The sequence below is a fragment of the Plectropomus leopardus genome, chromosome 23, assembly GCF_026936395.1.
Source record: "Plectropomus leopardus strain MGB_pleo_1.0 chromosome 23, ASM2693639v1, whole genome shotgun sequence".
NCBI lineage: Eukaryota > Metazoa > Chordata > Actinopteri > Perciformes > Serranidae > Plectropomus > Plectropomus leopardus.
The window spans coordinates 20358675-20382241 of NC_142198.1; the positions used below are offsets into that span (position 1 = coordinate 20358675).

Sequence of the window (23567 nt, forward strand, 5' to 3'; positions counted from 1 at the left end):
ATTTGCATTATTTAGTACATCATATTTTAAAGTGTATGAAAGTATGTAATTGCAAAAAGAAAAATAATGTTTGCATTGTGCTTCATTACATTTTTAAAAATGTTTTTTGAATATTTTTTTGTTTACTTTTAGTTAATTATAGTATCCTTGCTCTGCACTGTACCTGCAATATTTGAAAAAATATATATAATTCACAAATTATTATTATTCAATAAAAAATATCTTAAAAACTCTCAAATTTTAAATGTAAACCTGGAGACAGCCTTAGTTTTTAGAGGCCGTAATGAATTGCTCAAACAGCAGAGGGCGCGTGATATCCACTTTTCCCTGACCTCGTGCGCAAGGTTACTTTTGGATGCATATTGCATAACAACATACATACTGCATGAGCATGATAGTGTGCAGAGATGGACACCCTTTATAGCTTTCAGAGTGACTATTAATAGCCTCCTTTAAAAGATTTATTGTCATTTTAGATTCAGAGTAAACCCTGACGCACGCATATTATTACTGATGTGTGTTTTATGGTGTTATTCGGGGGGATTTCTCACGCACCGGCGTGAGAGGATTTCACTGCGCAGCCAGACAGTCGAAACACATCAAAATCACTGGACTCAGACAGAGTTGCACAAATATGGCGTCTGCAAACATGCAATAACAGCAGTTTAATCTGCGGTTTGTACTGCAAATATGAATCAATATAACAATAAAAAACCACTGTTGTCCCCCGGGATTTCATGGTTTTTCTGTTAACCTAGATTTAAAATGTTTTTATGGGACTTCATTCAGCATTTCATGCAGCAAAATGTACACGAGAGAAGGCGATTTCTACAATAAATAAAGCAGGATGGACTCAGAGCCCACACTGAAATCTTACTCCACACACACACACACACACACACACACACACACACACACACACACACACACACACACACACACACACTGAAAGTGCTGCTGCCTTCGTGTGCTGTAGGAAATGTGGTATATTGCTTGAGACAACCGCAGATAAACTCCCAAGATGAAATAAAAATGAAAATAAATCAATAAAAAATAAAATAAAAATAATAAATAAATAAATAAGATAAAAAAATAATTAAAGAATGATAGAAACACACAAAAAATAGAAAAAAAATTATGTAGCTAACTTCAGATTAAGTGAAACTAAGACACAAAAAAACATTTTGATTTGCATTGAGAACGTTTTAAAATACATAAATAAATAAAATAACTTACCTGAAAAATTAGCACCAACAACAGCGGCTATAAAGAGAAAGTCAAAAGCAAAAAATAAACAAATAATTAACCTGAAAAACACTTATGTAACATAATTTTAAAACATTTGATAATATAAATTAGGTTTTATTTACATGTATGGGGCTGCAGCAAAAATAACAAAACTTTAATAATAAACAGACAATTTTAAGAAATATTAAGAAATTAACTTTAAATATAATGTTAATATAATATAATATAATAAAATATAATATAATATAATTATAATTATGGTTTATTAAGTCACTATGATGTTAAATTTTCATGCTGTTTTTTTCACTATAATATAAAATTATCCCAGTCTTATTGGTTCATTTGGTCACGATGAAATACTTTAGTTTATTTACTCAGTATGATATATTTTCATACTGTTTTATCACTATCATATGGATTTTTGTACTGTTTTATTTAGTCGCTATGATACTCAATTTTCATATTTTTTTCCTTTCTATAATATTAATTTTTCCATATTGTTTTGTTGGTTTATTTACTCACTATGATATATTTCATACTATTTTATCAGTATCATATGAATTTTTCGTACTGTTTTACTGGTTTATTTAGTCGCTATGATATTAAATTTTCATGTTTTTTTCTCACTATAATGTGAATTTTTCATACTGTTTCACACTGAGCAGAGAGCACTGAAATGCACGACAGAAATGTTGGAAGCTCTCGTGCCTGAGCTCGCTTTGGGTCCTTGAACGCGCCGCAGCTTCAGAGTCCTCGCGCAGAGCTGAGTGACAGTCCTGCTCCACGGTAGCTGCTGCGCTCCTCTCCACACTACAGCAACAAGCGCGGAGCCGTGCGGGGCAGCAGGGGTGTGTGTGAGTGTGTGTGTGTGTGGACGGACAGACAGACAGACAATTGGAGGGACAGACAGGCTGCAGCAGGACGGGCTGTGCGCTAAATGGGATTAAACCGCTCAGACAGCGCTTGGAAACAGTAGTAGTAGTAGTAGTGGAGAGTAGGGGGAGCTCCGCGCCGAGCAGCGCCGCATGTGCTCGCCTTGTGTGGAAAACTTGCATTGAATTTGGAGACGAGAGCAACCCAATAGAGGAGGAAAACTGTCTCGAGCCGGTTTGTAAATCCTGGTTCAGGTTCAAGCACCAGGACTAATCGAGGAGCTGCAAACCGACCCCTGCCTCCGCTCTCACATGCCTGCGTTGATGTGGGAGAGAGGGAGGGGAGCAGAGCAGGGGGATGTTTGAATTTCTCTAAACTTGCAGAAATATTTAGTTTTTCTTTGCTGGGGTGGATAAAAGGAGATGTCGGGGGTCATGGAGAGCCAAGCGGGCGACCTCCAGAGCTGCGAGGACGTGCGTAAAAGCGGCTATCTCCGCAAGCAGAAGTCCATGCACCGGCGGTACTTCGTGCTCCGTGCCGCCTCGGAGCGCGGCCCGGCCCGCCTGGAGTACTACGAGAGCGAGAAGAAATTCCGCGGCAAGGCCCCCGTCCCGAAGAAAGCGGTGGCGCTGGAGACCTGCTTCAACATCAACAAGCGGGCCGACTCCAAGAACAAGCACATGATCGTGCTCTACACGCGGGCGGAGAGTTTCGCCATCGCCGCGGAGAACGAGGCGGACCAGGACGAGTGGTACCAGGCCATGGTGGACCTGCAGTGCAAAAGTAAGACACCTCACATACACACACAACACGTGCACGCTCTCACATGCATGCACACGCTGTCTGAGGCGATGCATGAGAGGAGAAACGTGGCAATGCTGCAGGAGCGCACTGCAGATCGGAACATGTTTAATTCCAGTTGTTTAAAAAACCATTAGTCAAGTTTACATAGCTCGTGCAGTTGCCTCGTGCTTTTTTAAAACTGGGTGGTGGTCTATGTGTTTTTTTCACTTTGAAAACAAGTCATAGTTGTTTACAAATGGCCTCTGAGTGTGTAAACATGCCGCTTTAAGCCGCACTGTGCAGCTTATCCTCCCCCAGCACTTCTTATCACGCTGGTGTCAGGGCTAGATATTTACTCCCAGTTGTCCTCCAGACTTTTTGGGTTCTCTCTTTTGTGGGCCTCAGCTGTGTGCAAGCTTTTTTCTCTTTTTTTCCTCCCAATGAACTCAAACACACCCTGTTTACTTTGCCTGCCCCTGCTTTTCTGCTGACACTGCAATATTACATCAGGCATTGATCCCACGAAGAAGAGAAAAAATGTCCCAAAGGTTGTGAGAGACATTTGCACCTGGCTGTCATTCATTAAACATTTATTTCCCGATTGACTTGTAATGACTAAGCAGCTTAGCCTGTCCCATCAACCTGCAGTGGACTTATCTAAAGCTGCAAATGCACTGCAAAATCTGACAAGTTGATTTTACTTTCAAAACATCTCGGTTACTGATAACTATTAGTCTTGATTTATGTTTGTTTTATATATAATGGTTACGTTTACTTGAAATTTAGCTGTATTTACTCAATTTTGTGAAGTTATTGCAACTTGACAAAAATGACAAGTTTAATTAAATCAATCTTTCGAAGTTTTAGCAACTTCAGTGAACTAAGTATATTGATACAGTGCCAGTAAAATCTGACAAGTTAATCTTACTTGATTTTGATTGAAATAATCTTGGAAACCAAGGAAACTAAATAAAACAAATAATCTTAACATATGTTTATGTAATATCTAAGTGTTATGTTTTACTTAAAAATCAATCTTTCTAACGTTAAGCAACTTCACTAAACCAACTTTACTGCTCTATTACTGTAAAAGTTGATCTTACTTGAACTAATCCTGGAAAACGAATGCCTTGAAAAACAAAAGCAAATATAATTATAAATCTTAATTTATGTTTGCATTATATTTAATTGCTATGTTTACTTAAAACGTAGCCATATTTAGTCAATTGTGAAGTTGTTGCAACTTAAAAATGACAAGTTGAATGAAATCACTCTTTCTAAGTTTTGGCAAATTCAGTAAACAAGTTTAAGAAAATGCAAATATTGACTAGTTTGCAACCAGCAGAAAACAGATATATAGCTCAGTAAACTTGGTTTACAGAAGTTGGTAACACTTGAAAAGATTGATTTAATTAAACTTGTCATATTTAAGTTGCAACAACTACACCAAATTAAGTAAATATAACTACATTCTAAGTAAACTTAGCAATTAGATATAGAGTGAACATATATTTAGACTATAGTTATATTTACTAACTTACCTACATTCTGCCTACAGTTTCCAAGATTTTTAAAGTAAAGTCAACTTGTCAGATTTTACAGTCTATCTGTATTCTGCTGGTTGCAAGCAGTCAATATTTGTGTTTTCCTCAACATGTGAACAAAACAGAACTGGCAGATCTCCTAACTTCATTATTGGCAAAATCCTCTTTGTGATGATCAAGTTAAGTCAGACTAACTTGATTCATTGAAGTTGCTAAAACTTAGAAAGATTGATTTAATTCAACTCATCATATTTAAGTTGCAACAGCTACACAAAATTAAGTAAATTCAGTTAAATTTCAAGTAAACTGTAAAGTGAACATAAAATAAGATTTTAAGTTATATTTACTTTCCTTTTTCAAGGCAGTCGCTCTCTAAGATTATTTAATATAAGATGAACTCGTCAGCGTTTTCAGTGTGGCCAGCCCTCCCTCCACCAATAAAAAAAAAAAACACCCATGATTTTTCTCAAACAGCGTCTTTCAGCCGCTTGTGTCAACACAGCTGTCGCAGCAGAAGTGGTGAGCAGGGCAACTTCGGATCACCTGTTCAGCCCCTCGCTGTGAGAGACAGGCCACATGACGCAATCTTGGCAACAGACGGGAGTTCAAGGTGCACATGACCTCCTGCCTCTGTTACGTAAAACACCAGAGGAGAGCGAAAGATATAGTTCGATATATCTAATGCTCCTGTTTTCATTTAAAACATCAGGAGAGCGAGTTGTGCCAAGGTGGAGGCGGATTTGGTTGATTTTGGAGCCAAAAAGATCTAATGTGACCTCCGCCTGTTGCATTAAAGAGACCTGAAAATCAAAAACACACATTTTCCTAATTTCCTGTCATGCTATTTATCAATCTAGATTATAAAACTCAACAGCAATGTCTCATACGAGGTTACTCAAGATGATCTGCAGATTTTGTTATTAGACGTTTCATGTAGGAACTATTTTCTCGCTACCGAACACTGCGCAGGAGGAAGTGTGCATCTATTCATGGACCTTTAAAGCAGAACTGTCTGAAAGTAGCACAAGAACCGATGCCAGCTGGAACTTAAATTTCACTCTCAGTTCTCAGCGGAGCTATTAAATCGCAGCACAGCTGAGGGGAGAGGAAAATAAATCCCAGTGAAAAGCCGGATCATTAAATCAAGTCATGTTATGTTTAGCTGTGCCAACATGGGACGGTGACGGGGACGCCAGAATTTTAAAAAGAAAAAAAAAAAGAGCAATTGCTGATCTGAATATTTTAATTATGAGTTGATGGACAAAACTTTGTTCAAAATATAAGACAGCTTTAGGTGGTTCCTTTGAATTTCAAGGACTTTTTAAGCACTTTGTTTATTTCTTTTAGCAAATTAGATTTCTTTCAAAGACACAGGAAGAAGGCAAAAAATAATATTAATAATCATTTAAACAAAAAAAATAAAAATAAGACAGAAACAAAAAGCTTGCTCACATTTTAATCAGTAAAATAATTACCTCACAATTAGTAAAAAAAAAAGGAAAAAGAAAAAAGAACGACTACCCAATAACAACAAAAAAGGAAAGAAAACATGGAAATCACCTGAAAAAGTGCTTAAAAAATCACAATAATTAATAACATAATTTAAAAAAGTAATAAGCCTTTTCTGTTTTACCTAGACATTCTCCGTAACTTTTAAAAATATTTTTTTTAAATCTACAAATTTCTTGCAGTTTGTGGAACATTTTTTAACAAGTTTCTCATTGCCTTTTTCCCATGTTTTTTGAAAGAAATTCCACTAATTTGCTCAGGTTTCTAAAGTTTAAATACCTGTGAAAGGCATCCGAAAGCAACACAAGAAAAGTGTTAAAGTTTAAAAGGGGCTATTTTCAAAGAATTCGATTCGACTCGATTTTCTCAAAATTCAAGCACTTCAAGGACATTGTGCCAAAACTGCTCTCATCAGTGAGTAGATGCACACTTCCTTCCTCTTCCTTCTGTGGATTATCCTGAGTGACCGGGTCTCCAACGCTTTGCAACTCATGCCAAAACAATTTAAACTGATAAAAAGAACTTTAGGCCAAAGGAAAAATATGTGTTTCTGATTTGGGGTGAACTGTCCCTTTAACATAGCTGGGACTTTGTGTGTTTGCGCCCACAAGTATTTGACAAGTCAACGCGAGACAGGAAAGTGAATAGACAGATGTCGCAGCCTTGAGAAGCTGACTTTACAACCTTTTTGACCAAAAGAAAATCTCCAGAGTGCCAGAAATCTAATGAATGTGCAAAGGTCAGACGTACAGAAATCCTGCAGCTCAGCAGGTGAGCGCACTCGGCCTTTTCAGGGACGCCAGACAAACGGCCGTCTCGAGCAGTATCACGGGCCATCTTTGAAAGCACAGGTTGGGTTTGCTGCGCTGTCTGACGGCGACTCGTCTCCCTCTTTTGTTGCTGTGAGTGTTGGGTTTCTGGTGTAAATCACGCCGCCTGACAGTGACAAAGAGCTGCGGCAGAGCTGCTGTGTAAACCAGTACGTTGGCAGGCATTTTCCTGTGGTATGTGCTGTAGATCGTCCTGCTCACACACAACAAAACGAGGCCACACACACACATGATGGAGGCTTGTATAGGGAGAGTTTCGTAAGAGGAGGGAGTTGTAAGGTCACGGCCAATTGCTGCCTCAACCTGCATGTGCGAAAATAGCTGAAATGCACACACACACCGAACGCTGTCAGGATTCCTGCCTGTAATAACCCTCCTCTGGTATGTGCAGCTCATACAAAGTTTCAAGTCTTCAGTGTCTGTGTGTTGATTGAAACTCAGCGCCCTCCTCCTCCTCCGCCGCCGCCGCCGCCGCCCCCCCGGCCTCGTCTACACACACTGTTACTCCAGTACAGTCAGTACAGTCCAGTGTTTGTCCCCCAGTGGGGCGACAGAGGAATTCACAGCCTGCAGACTGAGAACAGGGCGAAACTTTGGGGCCCGGAGCCAAGAGATGCTGCACTGTGTGTCCCACATACTTTCCAGAGGACCACTCCCTCAATCTGATACCTGTGCTGCTCATCTGAAGCCCTGTCAGTCGCTACGGAGGGGGGCAAGTTCCCAGCAACAAGCCTCAGCTGGGTATGGAAGAGTTTATGTTAGGAGAAGGGTTTCCACAGTCATGGAAAACCTTGAAAAGTCATGGTTCACATTTTTCCAGACCTGAAAAAGTTATGGACCTAGTAAAAACAGGCAGGCAAAAAAAAACTAAAATTTGCCCTCTGAGAAGCCTTAAGAAATTTTGGGGATTTTTTTAATTATTATTTTTTAATTTTATTATTGGGAATTTTTATAGGAGACTTAAACATTTTTTTGAAGATTTATTTTTCATTTTCTTTTTAAGAAAACAGGTTTGGAAGGCATGTTTTTATTAAAACTTTTATTCTTTTTTTAATTGGCAACTTTTATAGAAAACAAAAAAATGTCAGTTTTTTCCCTTTTTTAATTTTATTTTTGGCAATCTTTGAAAATCAACAAAATGACACCATTTATCACATCTACAAACTGTAGAAACAGAAATTATCGCTGGATTTTCAAATTTCTGATGGTCCTTGTACACATCTTGTGGGACGCTAAAATAATATTTAAAAAGAGTTTGAATCTTGTTTGAAAAACTGCTGGACAAGAAGGGCAAGAAACATATTTTTGGTCCTTGAAAAGTCATGGAAAAGCTTTGGAATCGACAGTGTGTGGGAACCCTGTAGGACTCGTTGTGCTGCTCTGAGCCTGCACAGTGAGGAGTTCCCCAGCTTGCAGGATGGTGAGCATGCATACAATGGAAGCACAACAAATACAGGGCATATCCGTGGTGCCTTATAGCGCTCCGGGCCTGGGAAACTCACCTAAAGCGGCCCGGGAACCGTCCAATAATCGCGCAGCCTCCCCTCGAGCCGGCGGTAATTACACAAACACGAGCCAGCTGCCGTGCAGGGCGATATTAGGATCCCAGTTATTTATTCAGCTGAGTCCAGTAAGACCCTTTTGGGCAGCGAGTACAGTATCAGGCTTGAGGGCGGCTATTTGCTCAACTATTAGGAGTCAGTCGAGTGTGTAAAGGCTTAACCTCGACGAAACGGGCGGAGGTGCGGCCCACAGTTGCCAGGAAAACTGTCCTGCAGCTCAGGCACCACCTCAGGAATTGTTGACCTCAATAAAACAATACGGCGGAGTCAAACTTTGGAGCCAGTGGCATTAAACGAAAGAGGAACACCCTCTGATTGTGACACAGCGGCAAAATAAAAGCACGATAATGAAGTCTGGCAGCGTTTTTCCCTGATTTAGTGCTAAAACAATTGACTTAACAACTGAGAGAAAAGTGAGCCACAAGTATTTTGATAGTTATTTCAAGAGTTAGTTTGGTATTTTTCAACCTGGATCCAATTTTTATTATATTTTTGTGTTTTAAGTGACTAACGAGAACAATGGTTTTTAAAATTGGTCCAGTATTGAGTGAGAGTTCTGCAGCATCAAAACAAGCTGCAATGTAACCACTCTGGGCATTTTTGCAATACATATCCAATAAAAGTGCTTTTTTGTCACTGACGAGCTCAGATTATTATTATAAGTTTCTGGCAACATTATGGAAAGGATTCCTACAGAGATAGATCTTTTTGTTTGAGTAAATCCTTTTTGTTTAACCAGAAACAGCCCCGAAATCACCATCACCAAACCCACCAGACCCCATTTAAATAATCAGTCATTTTAGCGTGTGTAGAGCCCGCGTATTTTCACATCTAACTGAGTAAATTAAGGGTTTATTTCATCCAAACATGAGTTGTGACTGTTGGAACAGTAGAAAGACGAACCAAGAGAGCTTTTTTGGGTTTTATTTTGTTTCTGTCGTCATTGAATGAAGTGTGTTTTATAATGATAAAATCACTGTTTATTTAAATGGAATCTGGTGGGTTTATGGACAGGATCCCTACAGAGATAGAGCTTTTTGTTAAAGAGTAGGATCCTGTTTGTTTGACCCAAACAATTGCAAGAAATTAGTAAAAAGTAGAAGAAACTTAACTGCCTCCCTGCCAGTCAACCATCTTTGTACCTTTGTTCAGTTTGTTTGTTTGTGTAATGTTTTTTTATTCAATTGTGTAAAGCATCCTTGGGCATTGTGAAAGATGCTGTATAAAGATATTATTATTATTATTGTTATTATAAAATTACATGAAAATTAGTTTTAAAAAGAAGGGAAAAACACAAGGCAAACAAGATTTGGAATAGATGCTTAAAAAGTTATAAGAATTCTGTAAAATTATTATATATGTGTAAATATATAATTATAAATATAAATTTTCCCTAGCTTTTTTTTCTCTCTTTTTTTTTTTAGTTTAGCATTTCCCCTTTAGCTTTTTAAAAATAAATTGTTATAAATCTACTAATTTCTTGCAACTTTTGGAATATATCGCATCAAAAGGCTTTGTGTCCATTTATTTTTGAAAAAAAAAGCAAACCAATATACTCAGACTTCAAAGGTTTAAATTGTGATGTCACTCCAGATTTCAAAGGGTTAACTCACTCAAAAACACAAACCCTTTTTATTGGCAAAAACATTTTAATTCAAGGTCCAATTAGCCAACTCCAGTCTGTTGATCTCCCTCACTGAAATGCACAAAGTGAAAATCAATAAACGATTGTCGGAGGAAACGATCGTCAGATTAAATGATAATGAAACTGATTATGAGCTGCCGCTTTGACCGACGGCAGCGTCTCTCCGCTCACACGGAGGTTTGCTGACATCACTGCAGCAGCACACTAAATCTCCGTGGAATTCAGTTTTCCGAGTTCAAAGCCCCCCCCCCAAAAAAAATTACATTTGAAACAACATCTGTTTCCAAATATGATGATATGGTTATTCATGCTGATCCACAAACCTCAGTGTGAGCAGCTTTTTCCTCTCCGTGAATCTGTTTTCTGTTAGGTCTGTGGATTATCATGATGTAGTTTTTGACACTTTTTACCGCCGCAAAACAAATGCAGTCGATGGCATCGTGTCAGCTTGAGCCGTGGCCAACACCCGGAGCTCAGCGAATCACGCCGAAACTCTCAAATCCGAGCTGATAGGAGGAAAATAGTTTTTGAGTGAAGTGTGTGTAGAGAGGCTGTTTGTGGCTCTGGAGTGGTTTTATCCGGGAGTGTCGTTTGGCTGCTCTGACCAATGAGATCTGGATCTCACCAGCGGCTCGCCGAGCTGCCCGATTAAACGTTAAGCCGCGCTTAAGCACTGCTCATCTCCCTAATTAGGCAGTAATTATTGTCTCGAGGGTCAGCCGCTGGTGGCACAGTTGAGGCTGTGTGCTAACAAAGTCTCAGGGGGAAACCGTGAAAACTCGAGTTAAAAAATAATCAGACCTTTTTTTTAAAAATATCTTTGCTGCTGGTTTGTCCTCGCTCATTTAATCCAGGCTCTAAAGTGTCGAGCTGCCACGGGTTATTTTCTCGGCATGAATAGTTTGCACACGTTAACACCCTGTAATTTAAATCAGGGTTTGTAGGGTAATGAAAAACCTGGAAAAGTCATGGAATTTTGTTTTACAAACCTGTATGCCGACCACATGATGTGCTGAGGATCATTGGAAAGGTGAAAATACAACTATGATTTCTGTTTTTACAGTTTCTGGCTGTGATAAATGATGTCATTTTTGGCCATTCGCCACAGGTTTGGAAGGCATGTTTTCTCAAAAAAAAAAAAAAAAAAAAATTAAAAAAAAAAAGGAAAAATTTTATATTAAAAGATTACCTGATTTTTTTTTTTTTTTAAAAAAAGGCCAAAATAAAAAAAAAATTAAATTTGTGAAAAGTGTCATTAAATATGTCAGAAATATGCGGGAACATTTTTTTTTGAAGAAAAAAATCACCAAAATTTTTTGTTATGACAAAAATAAGCACTATTTTTGTCTTTAAAAATCGCCCCAAAAACATTAAAGAAAAAAAATCACCAAAATTCTATCTTTAAACATTGCCAAAACTTAAAATACTTTCTTTAGAAATCACCAAACAGATTTTTAAGAGAAAAAAAAATTTGTCTTTAAAATATTTTAATTGCCAAAAATATTTAATATTTAAAATTTAAAGGAAAAAAAAAATTCTTAAAAAAATTGGCAAAAAGTTTTAATGTAGAAAAAATGAGAAAAACGTGTTTTCTTTAAAATAGTATGCCACTCCCCTAACATAGGTCCCTTCTAGTGCTTAAAAAATTTATTTGACATACCTTTTTGCACCACCCGCTGTACTCTCATGAATAACAATCAGTCCCTAAGTTATATTTGAATATTCAGGTTAAAATAATATATATATATATTAAAAACTATTATATATAGCAATAAAATAGAGCAGCTAAGTAGTATCAGTGGTCGTGTCAGGGAGTGAATGGTCTTTAAATTTGTCTCAGAGTCGTGGAAAAGTCACAGACATAAATTGCTAACAGTGTGTATGAACCCTGTTGACTCAACATGACAAGCTGGTCAGGCGGGCCCTCGGCGCTGTGATGGAGCGGCTCCTTGCATCAGTGCATCTGAAATGGCCTTGAGCGCTCCTCTTTACGTCTTCCTGTTGTGCATCGGGGTCGGCGCGCGGCTGAGGCGGCCCGTCAATTAAGTGCTCGGGGTTTGATCGACAGCAAAGCAAGGCCAGGGGCAACGAGACCCATTTAGTCGATGAGCGCCCATATGTTGGGCGGCAGAGAGCCGTGGGGCTTTAAATGCATAGTAACCTTTTACAGCGGGCCGTATTGATTGCTGTTGGTTGATACTAGCCCATTACCGCTGTCATAGTCGAGGTCAGGAAGTTCACGAGTTGGGATTTATCATCTGTACAGTGAATGCATTACAGAGGAGTGAGTGAAAACCTTCCTCATTAGCTGCTGTGCTTTTCCTCTGGGGGAAACCATAAAAGATGCTGCATTGATTGGGTGTAGGATGAATCTTGTCTTTGTCAGTCTTTCCAAAAAAATTTTGACTTATCCTTTTTTTTTTTTTTGTTCTTATCCTTCAAAAACTGCCAAACGTGAAAACATACTTATTAAAAATGTAAAAGGAGCCCTTATGCTTTACTTTCTGGAATGAAATGCGAGAGTTGTGTCGAGTAAAGAGAAGTGAAAGTTGTGTGAAACATTTGTTTTCTACATCGACAGCGCAAAGGAATGTACACAGAGCACTGAGGAGCTGGAGAGTTTCCTATTTCATTTGGACGCACACTCTCCTGCAAATGCTTTCATACAGCGCTTTAAGATTATATAGCTGTTATTAATTAAATCCTCAGTCCCACGAAGTCCACTCTGCAGCCGGCATTACCATCACCTAAAATCCTTAAAATGTCTGAAAATCCAAGAAAAGCCCTAAAATCATGTTAATGTCCAAAAATCCAAGAAATGTCCTAGAATATCCTAAAATACAAAAAAAAGCCCTGAAATCATCTGAATATCCGAAAATCCATGAAATGTCCTAAAATCCAAGAAATATACTTAAGTCCTAGAAATGTCCTAAAATCCTACAAACGTCCTGAAATCTAAGAAATGTCCTAAAATCCGAGAAACATACGTAAGTCCTAGAAATGTCCTAAAACCCGAGAAACATATGTAAGCCCTAGAAATGTCCTAAAATCCTCCAAATGTCCTAAAACCTTAGAAACGTCCTAAAATCCTGTAAATTTCCTAAATGCCTACAAATGTCCTCAAATCCTAGAAATGTTATAAAAAAGAGAAATTCCCTAAAATCCTTGAAATGTCTTAAAATTATAGAAACATCCTAAAATCTGTGAAATGTCCTTAAATCCTAGAAACGTCCTCAAATCCTAGAAAGGTCCTAAAATCCTAGATATGTCCTCAAATCCTTGAAGCATTCTCAAATTCTAGAAATGTCCTAAACATGTATGGGCCCCTGGTCTCCAGCCCATTTTACCAAAGTGGCCCCCAAGTAAAATAAGTCGAGTATCTCTGATATCGACCCTAAATTCCCAAACTCTTTTATGTTTGAGCTTCAGTTAAATTTTTGTGCACTTTCTGCGCGTTCGTACATGTGAGCACTTTCTGTGCTAAGAAAGTTGGAGAGGCCAGTTGCCCAGAAGACCAGAACAAATTCCTGAATGATTTAATTCCAAAATTCAATTTATCCGCTTTGGAAAACTTGTGCAAGAGGACGAAACTTTTCAAAAACCAAAAAAAAGAGCTCCCTGTTATGAAAGTTAAAGCCCTAAAATGAGAAAGTGTTGTTGACATTTTTCGGTGAGCTCTGGTTCTGTTCTGTTTTGTTTCGTAAAAGGCGCCGAGCTGCTTCAGGTTTACTTTCACGGAGCTTTTTTTTTTTGTTTCACGTGTCTTGTCGAGGGACAGCGAAGCTTGGATGCGTCACCGATAATTTCATGCGCTTACATCTGTGTGTGCTCCTCCGGCTAACACAAACCACATGTGAAGTGAACCTCAGGCAGATGCGGAGGCATTGTGTCCCCGAGTGTGGGCCCGGAGAGGGGGATTACAGATGGTAGAGATGGATGAAGTGATAGGAAGTGGAGGGAAAAAAAGAAGAGGAAAGCGGGCACACATGGGAGCAAGAGATTACAGCGACTGTTTTCACTGCTGGGTGGCTCGCTCTCTTTTCCCCCCTCGGGTCCACGCTGGGACAAAAAGCGCACAGCTGTCTCCGATCTGGTAACCTGGTATGGCAGTGGGGGCGGAGCAGGGGGGCACGGTGGCTCAGATAGGGGGCAGAAAATGGGAAGTTTCTGTGCAGGGCTTTGCGGTGTTATGGCGCAGCGCAGCATGCTGGGGCAGTGAGGTCAGAAACTTGAAACAGAACCGAGCGAGAGGCAGCGGGATCGCAGCCAGAGTCGTTCTCTCTGATTTACAGGCTGCATTAGCAAACTAAGAAGAGGGACTTTGTTATGAATCCTGTCATAAATTTCAATCATTCACGTTCTTTTTTTCCAGTGCAAATCTGAACAGTTTGCACAGAAATGCATTAAAGGGAATCTATAATGTTTTTCCTTGTTTATATATTTAATACTTTTTCAGATGTTTGTATTAAACGTGGCCAAAGTTTCAAATAATGAGGTTAACGTATGTAGAAGTTCTTCCTGTGAGCAAAAACCTCAGACTGTTCTGAAGACTTCAACGTTTTTTTTGGACCCGTTCTTCTGTCCCGTTCTCGTGAACCTAATATCTCAAGAATGCCATCAGGGGATTTCTCTATATTTAGCACAAATGTCCACTCGGAGTCAAAAATGAAATGATTAGATTTTCCATCCCATTGTGAATGTGATATCTCAAGAAAAATGTCTTAGGGTGTGAATCTTTCAGTATCTCACGATTCAATTTGATTTCGATTCTTGGGGTCACGATTCGATTCATCGATTCTCGATTCAAAACGATTTCCGATTCAAAATATAGGCGGTGTAATTTCAGGATCCGCTCCAGTCTGTTTTGGCAGTGGCATATTTTATGTACTTTTGGCCCATGAGATAATATCAAATGTCTATAAGAGCTGGCCTGCCGGTATATAGCGCATGCACCGCTAATAGTACAAATCCCAGAATGCACTGCAAGTGCGTTGGCATATCAATCAAGACCTGCAAGCGTCCCCTCCTCCTCTGTTGGCATTCATTAGCAACCTCGTGCTGTCAATCACCTCGGGCAAATTTAAGAATTCCCTGCAAAAAATGGCCAAACAAAAGGGTGACTTTGAAAACAGGAGCTTTCTAGACAGATGGGAGGCGAGTAACTGTTCACGAATATAAAGGACAGACTGGGTTAGATTTTCATTGACGAAAGTTAGTATTATTTTTTGGTTGTTTTGTTGTTTGCCTGTGAAAAAAGGTTTCCACTAAAAATGAACTCAAAAGGCTACATATAGAGAGAGGGACATAAGATTTAATTTAATTTAATTTAATTTAATTTAATTTAATTTATTTTATTTTATTTTATTTTATTTTATTTTATTTTATTTTATTTTATCAAATAAAATTAGAAACGAATGCCACTGATGTGTCTTTTATTTCAAATTAGATTTTTCTTGTGTCTATATTTATAAGCTTTGCTTGTTCCAGATTCAGTGTTTAAACAAAACTTAAATTTGTTTCCATATGAAGAAGTTTATCATTATCATTATGTTATAGGGTACCAGCGTTTATTCTAATGCAGGAGGCGTTACCAATAACACAGATCGATAGATACAGCAGGATTAGACCAATCACAGAGCAGTTTGCTTCAGATGACGTGTGTCTACGTAAGCGGATGCAAAGCGTCGACTCGTCTTCCGATTGGTGGATAAGACCAAAACAAACCTCTGACCTCTCCAAAGGAACTATGGGAAACCAATATAGCGTTTAGCATCGATGCTAATGCACGTTTATCGTCGAAATATGGATTAAATACGGACGGAAGACACCCAATATCGGATCTATTATTGCGGATTTATTGAACACCGAATTCCAGGATACCGAAACTTCGAAAAGAGCTACGATGCGTCAGAGTTTCCCTCTGACCGGCTCAGCCGGCAGCTTTCACCGGCGACAAAAGTAAGACGATCCGACAAACGGTTTTAAAATTATTACGACTTTTCTAAAGTCTAGAGGGTTTAGAATCGACTGTATTTAGTTAATATAGTCTATAATCGATGTTTAGGATTTTTGAATCGATTCTGAATCGTTAAAAACGAGAATCGAGATTCTTATGTGAACCGATTTTGTTCCCAAACTCCTGCGGCCTGCGAGTTTAGCAGACACAATTTACAAAAAAATAATTTTAAACTATTTACTTACATTTTTCTTGACAAACATTTTTAGAGGTTTTTTTCTTTAAAGAAAACATGTTTTAATAAAACCTCGGGACACATGGATTGAAATAGTAGGAATGCATGTATTTTATCAAAGTTAAGTGTTTCATTAAGTATCTACAATTAAAGAAGAAGAAAAAATGTCCCCAAAACTTTCAGCTCATGACTTTGAGAGTCTACAACAACAAAAAAAACAACAAATTTTTCATTAAAAAGTGCCAAAAAAAGCTATAACTGTAAAAACAGAAAGTCCCTTCAGGTGTTCAAATTTTAACTTTTGTCCTTGAACACGTAAGGTGTTATTATAAAGGTTTGTGAAGCAAAATTTCATGACTTTTCCAAAAATTTTTAGTGTATATTTAGTTTTCTAAACTTCCAGGCCTGGAATTTGCTCTTTGTAAGTTCCATGACTTTCCCAGGTCTTTCAAGACTGTATGAACCCTGCAAAGAGGCCATAATCTAACCTAATTTTCTCTAACTGGGATTTCAAGTATTTGTTATTGGCATCGAGGCGGCGCGGTGTCTCCCTCGCTTTCTGTCATTCTATAAGGGAGTGTGTGTTTAGGGGGGATAGTGGGGCGTTCGTTACCCCCGGGGCTGCCAGATGCCTGCTGGGATACTGACAGCTCCTCCCTGAGTGACAGGCTGATTATTGTTATGGGTATCACACAAATCCTGAGGAAGTAGGTCTTCCATAGGGGTCCAGAGGGGCCTGTGGATTGTGTCAGCTAACAGGAGGGTATTATTGACGCTCTGCAACACTGAGTGGGGTCCTATTGATTTAAGATTAAGTTTAAAAAACTAAATGACTTATATTCAAGCACTAAAACAAAACCAGAGTATCCACCGCCTTTATTTTTTAGCAGTTTTTATTTGATGATCATCTATTATGCTAATTTTTTAGGTTCACACTTGTATTAAAAATGTATACAATAATATTTTCACATGCTTTAATGTTCAGAAACACTTTATTTTCATAATGCTGTCTGTTTGGGAACACCTGTATTGACAAAATAAATACAAAATACAGTCATTTAAAGTTGTGTTCTTCCCTTAAGGTTAAAATAAAAAACAGAAGTTCCTCCCCAGTGCTTAAAAATAATTTGACTTGCTTCCTCCTTTTTGCACCACCTCCTCCCCTCTCATAAAAAAATCAAATTTTATGAAATTTATAAGAAAAATAAAGCAGTCAAATTTTGTCTTTAAAAATTGCCAAAACGATTTTTAAAAAGAAAAGAAATAAATAGCGTTTTTAAATTTATTAATCACTAAAAAAAACATCTTAAGGCAAAATAAAAGCACAAAATTTGATTTTGAAAATGGTCAAAAAAATGTGTTAAGTAAAAATAAATAAATAAATAAATAAATCACCAATATATTTCTTGAAAAATTGCCAAAAAGTTTTAAATGTGAAAAATCACCTTTTTTATTTTTTATTTTTTAAAGAAAACATGTAATTTGCCCTTCCCCTAAAGCCAAAATGAAAACAGAAGTCCCTCCCCAGTGCTTAAAAAATGATTTGACATGCCCCCTGCCTCCTTTTTGCATCACCAAATGATGAAAAAGTTATTTTTAAAATAATATACATTTACAAAAACTATTATGTAGTAATGCAGAAGAACCGATAAGGGGTACAGATGGTTGTTTCAGGGGATGTATGGTTTCGCCTCAGACTCATGGAAAATGAGTAAAAATGTGTATGAACAGCTTTATATACAGTCTGATGCTCTCGAGGGAGCTCGAGCAAATAAACGTGTGTGAATAGACAGCAGTGTTGGCCGTGCAGCTTCTGCGTAAGGCTGAAACTTTCATGTGTGGTCGCTGCGAAAGTGAAGTAAACAACTGGTGCGTGAATAAGCCAGTGTAAGATGTTTTCCTAAAAACGGGGCAACACTGTCCTGAAACTTTAAAATAAGTCACATTGTGTAAACTCTTTGACCTGACATACACCCTCCCTCAAGGTCGTGTCAAGGTGTTTTTCTGCACGCAGCGCCCTTATTCAACCAGCAAGCCCGGCGCAGATGCTGTATTAGCTCCAGGTGTGTTTTTCTTTCATCTGCATCCGCCTTTAGATTCATCTCCTGCTAAGGGCCATTATGTCGGATACGGGTGCCGCTGTGCTGCACTGAAGCCGACCGGCTGATAACCTCTTTATGCAAAGTGGAAGAACATGCACAGACATCTTCTGCCGAGCACCACAATGCCACGAAGTCCCCCTGGAGGAAAGCCAGGGGAGATCTATAATTCATACGGCTCCGTGCAGGATCAACCCGAGCTTTATGTAACCACAAACAAAAGGTCCGTGACGTTCGATAGGGGTAAATCAGTCTGCACCCCTGTAGCAGATCCACTTTAAGTGCTTCTGAGAGTCTTCGATGAGCGCGCGCAGCTGGAGTGGCCCTGAGATCGAGGGTGTTTGCGTGTGGAAGTGCTGTTGAGGGCACAGCTGAGGTTTAAGGCTTCACTGTACTCAAAACAAACAACACACTTGTGCTCTCCTGAAGACACGTTAAATGGGCTCTCGGAAAGGAAGAGACACTCGTTGAGGAATATGCCGCACTCTCGGGAAGCAACCAGCCGGACGGTTTAATTTTAGAATGAATAAAACCTGTTATTAGATTTATTTATTTCTTTTAAATCCAAGCAATCCTAAAATAAACTTTTTCCTAATAATCCTTCAAAGATGGGTTAAATTGGCTTGATTTCTTGAGCGGCTTAACAAGAAAAGGCCCAAAAATTAGCAAGAAATTATTAAAAAGTTACAAGAAAATTGTTGGAAAATAAGCAAATAAATATGATAATAATAATAATAATAATAATAATAATAATAATAATAATAATAATAATAATAATAATAATAATAATAAGTAAAACAAACAAGCAAACAAGAAAATGACCACAAGAAAGTATTTAAAAATAAATATGTATTTTCCTTTTTCAGTAGAAATTTTAAATAGATAAATATGTGAATTGTAAATATAGTTTTCTGTATATTTTTCTCTATTTTTTGGTAGTAGTTGTTATAATAATAATAATAATAATAATAATAATAATAATAATAATAATAATAATAATAATGATATTATATTCTAGATAGTTTTTACTTTATTTATTTATTTATTTTTATTGTTTTACTTTTGTATTTGCAGGACATTTGCTTTTCCTGTGTCACTGTTTTTATCAGTGGAGTCTGGTTTATAAGAGAGTGTCGATAATTCTGTTTAAAGTTCAGTTTTTAAGGTTTTTAAAGGTTTTTGTGAGCACCGCATGAGCTGTGTGAGAGTTTGTAAACAAACTTATTTATAAAGTTTTATTCAGACTAGATACAGTTCCTCATGACTTCAATTAATCGAGAATTTTCTCATTTTTTGGATCCTTCGTTCACCATGAAGGCATGCGAGATAAACACAATTTTCTTGATATTCAACTTAACTTGGAGCAAGTGTTTTTATATACAGACGGTCATTTGAGAGGGGAAGTATTCCTTTGAAGGGACGTTTTTTCTCGTGTGCTATCTCTCTGCAATCTCCTGCAGTCCCTCATTCCGACGGTCCCCGCTGAAAAAAATCCCCAAACCATCACTTCCTGTTGTAAATCTAAATCGAGGAGGCAAACAGGGCTCCTCGCTCGCTCGCACACAGAGAAAAGCAGTGCATGAAACAGGCATGCATGGCCTTGAGTGAGTCATCTAATGTAGGGGGGGAGTGCTTCTCTCTCTCTCTCACACACACACACACACACACACACACGCAGAGCCACTAAGCCGCAGCCTCCACGACTTTCAACAAAACATCTATTCTGAGTCTCTTTCAAGTCGCGAGCCATCGTCTAATTTTTGAGAAGGGAACTAGAAGAAGAAACGTCACACCCCCCCCGTTACCGTCTTTTGCAATCACAAGTAAAAAAAATATTTTGGGAAGAGGCTCTTGAGGGAAATGTTTGTCATAACGGAAGCTCGGCTAATATGGCGTCCACTGTGCGCGCTGAGGTTTCTTGTCTGCATATGGTTGTCATTGTAGGATTTGCAGCAGAGGCATGGGAAAGGAACAACAAACGCATGCAGACGTGCAATCATACATTTGTGATTCTGCGGGCGCGGTGCACTGTGATTAGCCTGATTGGGCCAAAATCGCTGCTTAAAGTAGAATACCACACAAACTTTGTGAAAAATATAATGCGTCGCTCAGCTGGTTGTCAAAAAATCATCAATACGCCAGATGTTTAATAAGGCAGGTGCTCATTTTTACACAAAGAACATCCTGTTCCTGTGAAGCGAACAGGTGAGCCTCTCAGTGGAGGTTTGTTTCTTTAGTCTTGTCATGAAGTTTATTGATTCTGTGTCGTAAAGAGTAAATTTGATTTTTTTTAACCTAATTTTCCCATATTTTTGTGTGTGAGTGAAAAACAGGCTGCAGTGTAACCACTGTGAGCTTGTTCACATCATCTGTGTACTAGGTGTCAATTATCGGGGATGATTTTTTGGCATTTTTGATGATTATCTGTATCGGCATTTTATTTTGTATCATTGTAAAACCTCAGGGAGCTATTTTTCTTTATTTTTTTAATTTAAATTGTCACTTGACTTTAAAAAAAAAAAAGTGGACCTTGCTGTATCTGAAGTTGAAAGTTTTAGTTTTGATTAAACGTTTGCTAAAGGCATTTAAAGTTTTGTGTTGGAGTTCGTTATACTCCAAATTCTACATAATGACAGAAAGATCTTTTTTTTGTAAATGCATATCAGTTCTAAATATCAGTTATTGGCCTCATTAACTACTAATAATCTGTATCTGTATCGGCCCCGAAAAACCAATATTGGTTGACGGCTGCAATTTACATCTAAAAGTGTTTGTTTTTGTCACTGACAGGCTCAGATTACTATAGTAAGTGTCTGACAACATTATGGAAACTCTATCTCTGTAGGGATCATTTCTATAATTTTTATTAGATGCTTATAATGTTAATTTGAGCCCGTCAGTGACAAAAACAAGCACTTTTAGTGGATGCACATCTACTGTGCCCAGATCGGATAGATTGCGGCCTGTTTTGTCGCTGTTGTCTTTCAGAAATTGTTGTTCCCATCAGTCATTTGGACATAAAAACATGGAAAATAGGATCCAGGTTGAAAATACCAAACTAACCCTTTGAGAATAATAAGAATCCACCCTAAAGCATGACTCATAACATGGTATTCCTATAATCTTTGGCTTTTTAGTTCGCAGATGTGAGGTCCCTCTTGGCTGCCAATTAAAGAGCTCAGAGGGACTCTGCGGTATATTCAGAGGCAGAGTCAATAGCTGCAGACAATGAGCCGCACAGCATGATAGAATTAAGGTCATTTTCTGGATTCCTGCTTCAGATCTGTGAACAATAAGGTGACTTAAGACTCCAAACAGGCGGCTAAATGTTGTACTAGGTAGGTCTTTGTTTGGACCCCAACAGCTCTGGATCAAATCTCACCAAGAGCTTTCTCTTCTGTTTTCCCTCGCCTCAGTAATTCCCTACTGTCTGAGTACAGAAACACAAAAGGGGTGAATGGACTGCCTGTTCTCCGGCTAAAAGACACTGGATTTTTATTAGTTTACAAAGCCAGTTTATTGTCATTGGAGCGGCTCCAGAAAGTGGCTCTTGAGAAGCTTATTGAGTGCTTCGCTCTTAGGTTTCAGGCCATCTATTGGCATTTGTTTGCTTTGGTTTTGGAGAAGATTCACTTGTTAAGCATTTTCCAAGTCGCTTTTCCACAACGGTTGCTTTTTCTTTCGCAGTCATTATTCATCGTGCGGGGCTTCAGTTGTCAGCGGTTTCATTTTCCACACTGGTATGCGTGTGTGTGTGTCAGGGTGTCCGTTGACAAATGAGACCCCAGGTATGGACCCTGCAGGTACAGTATGCAAGCTCCTGCATGCTCTGTTTCAACGCAAATCTGGTTTAAAAATCAGTGAAAAGCTCAATATCAGCAGAGCTTACATAATAAAGGTACCTTGTCCTCCACTTACAGGTAAATAGAGGTGGTTTCACCTGGTGTTCCCTTTGTTCACAGATGCATGAAGGTCATGTTAGTGCCCTTCTGCAGCCAGTGTTCTTCACAGGGTTTATACACTCATGAGAAACCTGGAAAAGTCATTGAAAATGCAAATAAAAATTTCCAGGCCTACAGGTTTTGGAAAACTACATATGCCCAGAAGGTTTTGGAAAAGACATGGATTTTGTTTTACAAACTTGTAAAAGAACTCATGGTGTGTTTCAGGGCTTTTGGAAATTTGAAAATCCCGTGATAGTTTCAGTTTATGCTGTTTCTGGCTGTGATAAAGGGGTTGATAATCTGGTGATTTAGATTTTTGGTAGGCCTTCAGGTTTGGAAAGCATGTTTTCTTTAAAAACCAACCAATATTTTAAAAGAAAAAAAATCATTTTTTTCTTTAAAAGTCAACAAAAAATGTAATAAAAAATAAAAGACCAAAATGTTTTGTTGAAAAACCCCCAAAAATGATTCTAGAAAAAAAAGTTGAAAATGTTTTTAACTAAATGTGCCTGGTACCTTTTTTGTATCACCTCCTTCCCACTTAAAAATAACAAACAGTCCGTTAGTTATTTTTAAATATTCATCATTTAAATATATACAGTATATATATATAAATACATAGTTTTCATTTCAGAGAATGTATGGTCTTTGAAAATTACCCTTAAGTCATGGAAAGTTTTTGGTAAAAATGTGTATGAATCATCATCACTCCTCTGTTTTTCATATCCAGTCTTATTCTGCTTTTTTCCAGTAACCTTTTTAATCTCCTCTTGTCTCCGTAGGTAAGAACCCCACCGACAGCAGCGAAGGGGGCGACTACGGCGTGCCCAATCCCGGGCCTGCGTTTAAAGAGGTGTGGCAGGTGAAGGTGTGGCCCAAAGGCCTCGGTCAAGCCAAGAACTTGGTGGGTATTTACCGCCTTTGTCTGACCGACAAGACGGTCAACTTCGTCAAGCTCAACTCGGACGCCGCCGCCGTGGTGCTGCAGCTGATGAACGTCCGACGCTGCGGACATTCAGAAAACTTCTTCTTCGTAGAGGTGGGGCGCTCTGCTGTGACGGGCCCGGGCGAGTTCTGGATGCAGGTGAGCGTTTAATCTGTAGTTACCTTTATGTCGCCCTCCAGTTCCACATATACGTTAATAGCTTATAATTAACAGACGCAGAGAAACTGTTACCAAACAAAAGGTCCCAAAGTTTTTTAATAGAATAATCGACATTTTTTTTCGCCAAAAATATTTTAAAGAAAAAATAAAATCACCTGAAAAATTATTTTTCAAAAATCAACAAAAAAGTTTTAATTAATAATTAATAATTTTTAAAGATAAAAAATGTTTGTA

The 23567-nt window shown here is 38.3% G+C and overlaps 1 protein-coding gene across 2 annotated transcripts in view; it reads left to right on the forward strand.

Annotated features, from left to right (window-relative positions):
- The first annotated feature begins 1977 nt into the window (after window positions 1-1977).
- The window catches only part of LOC121939025 (insulin receptor substrate 1-B), an 81574-nt gene continuing 59984 nt past the window's right edge, over window positions 1978-23567 (forward strand). The window contains exons 1-2 of one of the 2 annotated variants that reach the window (XM_088073961.1): window positions 1978-2904; window positions 23011-23312. In XM_088073961.1, coding sequence (XP_087930087.1) covers window positions 2544-2904; window positions 23011-23312 — 663 coding nt within the window. In that variant the 5' untranslated portion in view covers window positions 1978-2543. The remainder of the gene's footprint in view (window positions 2905-23010; window positions 23313-23567) is intronic. The other variant, XM_042482175.2, reaches the window with a different exon arrangement.